General features: G+C 39.6%; 1 protein-coding gene across 4 annotated transcripts in view; it reads right to left on the bottom strand.

Moving 5' to 3' along the window:
• Positions 1-7,564, bottom strand: part of col14a1a (collagen, type XIV, alpha 1a) — a 125,051-nt gene that overhangs the window by 76,879 nt on the left and 40,608 nt on the right. For all 4 annotated transcript variants that reach the window (XM_027286037.1, XM_019256895.2, XM_027286036.1 and 1 more), the window contains 5 exons: positions 7,371-7,510; positions 5,166-5,298; positions 4,639-4,674; positions 3,158-3,300; positions 828-960 (listed from right to left, as the gene is read on the bottom strand). In XM_027286037.1, coding sequence (XP_027141838.1) covers positions 828-960; positions 3,158-3,300; positions 4,639-4,674; positions 5,166-5,298; positions 7,371-7,510 — 585 coding nt within the window. The remainder of the gene's footprint in view (positions 1-827; positions 961-3,157; positions 3,301-4,638; positions 4,675-5,165; positions 5,299-7,370; positions 7,511-7,564) is intronic.

The following is a 7,564-nucleotide window of genomic DNA, read 5'->3' as shown; positions in this document are numbered from 1 at the left end:
TTCGAGTAGTTAACAGTTTTTGGATTCAGTACTTCTGACATATTTCAGTTTAATTGATAAGCAGCCTTAAAATGACATTTGTTCCTTGTCTTTGTTCATAATTTACAACTAGACACAGCACTCTCTATATAGTTTGTTGATATATGGTTTAATTATGTCATTTTCAATGAACAGTGAAATATAAATGATTGCAAAATTGAAGGGTTTTTGTCTGAACAGTGCCAGGATTGGTTGAATTATCACACAGTTATTAAAAATATAAAATCATGTCGTACTGTACATCAGGTATACCTGATTTATTACCATGCTGCTTTCCAAGAAGAGTATGGGGAGCTATAGTACTCTCATCTGAAAAGATGACATATTTCGTCTAACATTTCAGTTCTCTGTACAACAAGGAGACAATCACTAATGCTCTTAAGAGATAATTGACAGAATGGGTGAGAAAATCAATTAGAGCAGAGCAAAATAATTTAATCGTCTCATTAATGAAAGGAGCTGCTGTAATTATGAGCGGCCTTCATTAAGACAATTAAGAACGCATCAGTATTTGTCATCTCTTTAATTTACATTCTCCTTCAGGAACATAAATGAACATGAATGTAATGCAAATGAGCGTTCAGCTCGCTGCAATCAAATTCAATTTCATTAGCTTTCAGTGTTGTAAGATGTGTTCTCCTAAATGGCAAAGCTGCATCGTTGTATAATGAAAAATGAGAAACCGAGAGTTGACCCCACTGGGTGATAATTTAAAGTAGTGTATGTGTGTGTGAGAGAGAGTAAGTGAAGATGTTTGTGTGTGTGTGTTGGAGGTGTGTAAGGCTTACATGTAGCACCACGGGCTGAGACACTGATGCCGTCTTGTCCGTCACTGTACACCGGTGTAACTGTCACTTTGTACTGGGTGTCTGATAACAAAGGTTGAAGGACTGCTCTCCTCTGACTGACAGGAAGTAACACCTACACACACACACACACATACAGGGAACATTTGAAGGAGGAAGAGAGTACATGGAGTTTAAAAGCAATGATGACTTCTGTTCACTTGGGACTAACCTGCACATAGGCCAACAGACAAGGGGCATACACACACACCAGGTTACATGCACCATACAGCAGACTACATACAGAATCAGTTGCTTGCAGTGACATTTGGAAGCAAAGATTAAGACCAGGCTTAATTCGGTCAAACAGAAAGTTCTCGCAAACACACCTTAAGGGATTTGAACTACAACTGCTCATGAATTCTGCTCGCTTTAGTTTAGTCAATAAAGTCAGTTGAGGCCAACTGAGAAAATTGCTGAGAAAAACCCCATTACTGCTATGTTTTCATTCATCAGTGTTAAAGTGTTCTTTCTCTGCATTTTTTTAAAGGACCAGTGTGTAAGATTGTGGGACTGAGTTTATAGAATATGGCAGAAATGGAATATAATGTCATATCAATGTTTTCATTAGTGTTTTTGTTACTTTACAATGAGCCTTTTACATCTACATAGAGACTACCATGTTGTATCACCATGTTTCTATAGCAGCCCAGAATGGACAAACACACAGTGGCTTTAGAAAGGGCTTTGCATGTTTATCACAGGTTTCACAGCTCCCATAGGTTCTCCTACACACTTGGAAGGGGAGGATGAGGCAAAGGGTATTTCATTTAGTTGCAATCTGCAACTTCGCCGCTACATGCCACTAAATCTTACACACTGGACCAAATAATTGTGCTATTTCTGACGGCCTCTTAGCAGTTGTCATGAACCTGTAGATGTCTAAACATCCATTAGTCTGGCATCTTTAAAAATGATTGTCCTTGTTGGCTTAAACACCTTACACTTCATTCGATTAAAAATGCTTGGAATAATGGAAAGTTTGACAACTATGACAACTATGACAACTATGACAACTGAGCAAACTGATGAAGATTATGTTATATGGTTAAAAGATCCAGGAAAAGCAAATAGGTGGACCTTGAGTTGAGATTGTCAACTATCTAAAAATATTTGTAATTCAATTATTATTTCAAATTATTAACAAAAACTTTCTCCTACTGCTCATTTAATAAACTTTAATAAAAGCAGAGAAAACAACTTTTCTTTAATGTGTCAATCACACTGAAGTGTGAACACCTAATGTGTGTGTGTGTGTGTGTGTGTGTGTGTGTGTGTGTGTGTGTGTGTGTGTGTTCGCTGAAGGCCAGGTAACTGTTACAGCCAATAGAGATGAGAGGAGCTGTCCACTCTGACTGTGGTGCTGAAAACACCTGCTAGAGTCAGAGCAGGAAGGCACACACACAGTCATACACACAACTTGTCTCTTTTGCCCTCTATCTGTCTCTGACACATGTTTACATCAAACACCAAACTTTCAAAAAGAAGAGCAACTTGAAATAACCCTTATCTATCTAGCCGGCGGACAGGTTTAAGCCTTTCTCCCATTTTGTTTAGCTATTGTTTCTTTTTCCACCTCTCTTTGTTTCTTTTGCTCTTTTCTCTGCTGCCCTCCATCTCTGCTCCCAGTGAGGTAAATGGCTGCTGAAAAGATAATGGAATGTCTTCTGGCTTGGCCTGGCCTCTCCATCTTCCACCACTCTGACACCACATTGGGAAATTAAAATAGGAGAGAGGGAACGACAGAGAAAGAGAGCGGGAGGAGGAAAGTCCAGGGAGGTAGTGAAAGAGAAGACAAGAGGGAGGCGAAAACACACAAAAAAAACATAGAGATGGAGAGGCCAATGGAGGGACCGATGGAGGGGAAGGGAGAGGCCGGGTGTGTGTGAGTGTGTGTGGCTGCATCAGTGATCAGGGTCAGTACATGGCACTGAGCTCAAGGGCTCTTACCACAGATAGAGGAAAGAGGCAGGAGAGGCCAGGAGTGGACCGGGACTAAAAGTGTAATCAGTTTTTTGATTGGAGCAGATGACCCGACAATGACCGCTGCAGTGCCATGCAGTTGACTGAGGGTGTGATATAACAAGGCTCTTCCTCTAAACACAACTCCAGTTTTGTCTAATTAACATAATAAGTGTTTACAACTCAAAGATCTAATGACGAAAGTGGCAGAGGAGTAAAATGAGAGAAACTATAGCATGTAATAGAGATCTAAAAATAGAAAAAAAAAAAGCTCTGAGAAGATAGAAATATAGAAAACTTGATGAACTCACAGACTCTTCTTCGTGGTTGCCCCTGAGGCCAGCATAGGTGACCCTGTAGCTCTCCACATGGGGGTCCTCCAGCTCCCACGATGCCTCTAAACTCTGGGTGGTCTCGTCACTCAGCTGAAGGTTTCTCACAGCCTGTCGCGCCACTGTCACATCACACCACATCACATCACATCACAGTCAACAGTTGCTGACTTACTGTAAGATTTATGTATCCAAAATTGACACAAAAGCTTGGCTTGTGCTACGTTTACTTCACACTTTTAATGTGGTTCCGTAAATGGCAGATTAGAAAAATGTCAGTCAAAATGCCAGTATGCATAACAGCTACTGTCAAAGTGCCAACATGCTCAAACAGCTGTGATGTGCTGGATGATAAAGTTGCAGTAAAATCTGTCCCATATGGAGCTTCTTTTTTTTTTTCTCCGGAAATCTACTTGGGAATTTAAAAGAAAGCAAAGTGTTTGTTTTTCATCAATCTTGATAACAGCTTGAAACCAACATGTTTTAAAGTCTATGCAGTCCTCAGTGGATGAAAATCAGTGTGAGGGCCTCCATACATAATGCGAAAAACTATAAGACTCGATTTTTAAAAGCAGAGGTGACTCGCTGTCTTTCAGTAGGCCACTTTTGTGAAGTTGTGATTTTCACAGTAACACTTAAAAGTTTTAAACAAAGCAGATGTGTTGTTTTAAAGTTTCCAGGATAGCAAGCAGGGTCCTAAGTCAAGGAGACGTGTTGCTTTTTAAGTTTTAAGAGCCGTGAGCGGAGAAACTGCTCTGACTCAACTTGCTGTGGCCTGCTCCTCATACAAAACACAATCCAGATGGCCTCCGGGTCATCTCTGAGATAATGAAGTTTGAACTATAGTCTATGGGTGAAGCCAACTTGGTAAACACGCTTATAAATACACAAAAGATCATCCAAACGGTGCATCCTGCTAGAGAATGTTCTCTGTGTTTTAGCATTGCATACACCAACCTTAGTCAGAACAGACACTGTTGAGCTTTTCTAAGCCCTCAGTCATTTTGCTTTTGCTTCCTGAAACTAAATGAGCAACAAAGACCAAAACTCCACAACGGGAACTTGCTAGAACTGTGGTTGCACTCTGGCAACATCAGCATGCACTGGCAACTAGAGCTTTTCACATTTCAATGGCAGTAGACTCTAGACAGATGCTTTGGCTTGAATCATGATTAACATTTGGCCAGTCTCTCTGCCAGGATAGTTTCTTAGATCACGTACCGCTTGAACTGAGCCTGCGGCACACTGAACCCTTAAAGCAAAGTTTTTTAAAGCAGTACTCTTAAGGTTTTGACATTTCTGATATTACAAATAAAAACACTTCATGACACATTTTCAATATAACATGACAGGCTGCTTCATATTAAGTTGTCATAAAAGCAAAAGTCAGCTATTAAACTATTATTGTGCGCAATATTGAGCGTGTATTTGTAGACAAAAGCAGTTTGGATATATCTTACTTGTAGTCGTGGTAGCAATCGTTGTTGTCTCAGCCACTGGGGAAATACAGAGAGCATAAATCAGATAACTGGATAGAAACTCTCATCAACAACTCTCTGTATCAATAACTAAGGTGATTAGACAAAAATACATAACAAATCATTGATGGGGAAAATAGATTTTCTTCTTCTGAGATAAGCTGTGACAAAACAATCAATGCAAATGGACTCACACAGAGCTTTGCTTTGAACTCAGAGATGCTAATTTTATCATCCTAAAAGGCATATGTGATTGGACTAGTCAGTTATTCTCAGCAGACAGTGGAGGGGGTTAGTTAGGTCACAAGCTAATTTCAACATCAGTGCAACCAAGGGGATCTTACTTTATGAAATTTCATTTATATATTTCTCTCATCTCCGGAAAAGTTTTTTAGATTCTGACTTGTCGACGTGTCAAGTGTTGTTTTGATTAAATGAAATAAATACCACCATGGCCTGAGGTAGAAACATAACAGCCACACATGATCAGTCAGTTGAATGTCACTTACATGTGGTCTCTATAACGGAGATGGTGTCACTCTCTGATTGATCTTTGAATATGGCTGTCAACATGACTTCATACTCAGTAGATGGACTCAGAGCGATCAGGTTGTATCTGTTCTCAGTTCCACTCAACATCACCTACAGAAGAGAAACACACACACACACACACACACACACACACACACAAACACACACACACACACACACACATACACACAAACACACAAGTCTTAAGTCTCCTTTCCAAAAACTTCTCAAGGATGTTGGATGATATTTTCAATATGTCAGCCGTGAGCTTCTGGTGTTTTATAGCCTACTCTCAACAGTACATTTTAGCCCAAACTGAACATCATTATGTATGTCAGTTAATCTTTATTATGTCAGACTTTCATCCAGTTTGATTTGAGCTTTGAACAATGATAATAATACAAGTAGAGATCTCTGTTAAGGAAAACATTTCTAATATTTTGACATGATGTAACAATGTGCTTTTTTGACATTTGTCACATTCCTCTGTTCTGTAACTTTGTTTGTTGTTACTATATTTGCTAGACGAAAATAAATACCAAAAGTTTCCTAAGTTAACCTCAAGATGTGACAGAAATTCTGGGTATTAACCAACAGTCTGACAAGATTATTTATACTCTAAGTGCAACACCAGACTTTCAAAACCAAGGTCATCACTGAGTTTTAGTAGAGAAAGCTGCTAAAAACATAAAATAACACATTGCCTCAGTGCTCATAATTTCTGTCGTGAAAACTGCAGGAAATGGTTGTGCATGTCTTAAAAAGCTGGTGTCTATGAAAACACTACACAGGGATTCAGTTGTAATAATGAATTGATTAAATTATGAAATGTACAAATGTTTTTTATCATCAACTCACCAACAACAATACGGTTTGTTCAATGCCTTTGTAAGACTTGTAATGATTTCTGAATTATGACTAATTCAGATATGTGTAGCTTCCTCTGAATACAGCAGCAAAGCCAGTTGGATCAACTGCTGCTGCAGGACTCCAAACGACCACTATAATTTGTACGACAGAAACAAATCAGACCCCAAGGTAAACACCAAGAGGTCATCAAAAGTGCAGCCTGCTTCCACAGAGAGCAATGCTGAAACTGAAATTTACTAAAGATGACTCAATAACCATATTATGTGCAGGAATTTGTTTCTTTGTAAATCCCTTTGAGGCACAGTTATACACAGATTTCACCAGTGGGGCCAAACATTTGAGCATTCAATGAACCAAGCGCATCTTTAGTAATGCATTCTCTCTTTTTTGTTTCATTTCTTGCATTTAGTGAGATATATTTCCATATCTTACCACAATACTCTCTATGGTATCTGACAAACAAATTAATAAAAACAAAACAGCATGATATGCCAAAAGAGTCAAAAATTATATAAATTACTTTTCCAGTAGATCTCTAGATTATCGTTAAATTCTAAAATCTGGGTAATTTTTCACTCTGTTAGTGTATCTGTGTCTGTTTTTTTTTTTGTATTATGCATAATCTCCTCTCAGATATAACAATACAAAGCAGTCGGTGGAGGATGCGGATGTGTGTGTGTGTCTGTGTGTGTGCATGTGTGTGTGTGTGTGTGTGTCTGTGTGTGTGCATGTGCGTGTGTGTGTGTGTGTGGACGTGGGTGAGAGACAGAGAAAAGCTGCGTGTATCCCCTTCTCTATGCTGGCGGAATCACTAGCCCACCTCTCCAACTCCCCAGAGTGTTATTTTCAGCTCTGATGACTCTCAGCAAAACACAAGCATACACATTCACACACAACATGAACACACACAAACACACTCTTACAGACCTAAGGGCTCTATCGCTGCCGCCCAGCTGTCTCTAAACCCCCAGATCATGGTAATAAAACACCCGAACCATTAATTTCTAGATGTATTCAGCCTTTATTTATACTCAGCCATGTCAGAGGTTTTACCAGCTACCACTAGTGTAGCCAGGCTTATATGCAAGGCTATAGAGTACAGACTCCTCTTTATCAGGGGGCATGGAGTGCAGCCACTTCTTCCTCTGGACATGGAGACAATAAGTGGATCCCTAAATAAAACCACTCAGAGTCTACGCAGGTTATTCATTTTTTGATGCTAAATTATAAGTTGGCATGGCTGTCATGATTCTTGTGCCATTCCCATAGTGTTTTTTCAACACCTTGACATGCCGTATTCTATTGCCACTGACCTCTTTTGTGTCGCCACCTGTGAATGGTGCCCAGGAGAGTCTGTAAAGGACGATGTCATTGGCTGAGTGATCCCAGCTGACCTGGAAGCTGTCTGTGCTCACGTCACTGGAACGCAGATTCAAAGGACCAGGGACTGGAGCTAGAGAGAGAGAGAGACAGTTTAGTTTTTTATATTTTATTTTATTTTTCTTTT

This window comes from Larimichthys crocea, chromosome XIII, assembly GCF_000972845.2.
Source record: "Larimichthys crocea isolate SSNF chromosome XIII, L_crocea_2.0, whole genome shotgun sequence".
In the NCBI taxonomy this organism is placed as follows: domain Eukaryota; kingdom Metazoa; phylum Chordata; class Actinopteri; family Sciaenidae; genus Larimichthys; species Larimichthys crocea.
The sequence above is the reverse complement of the archived record's forward strand: the minus strand, read 5'-3'. Positions and strand labels throughout refer to the sequence as shown.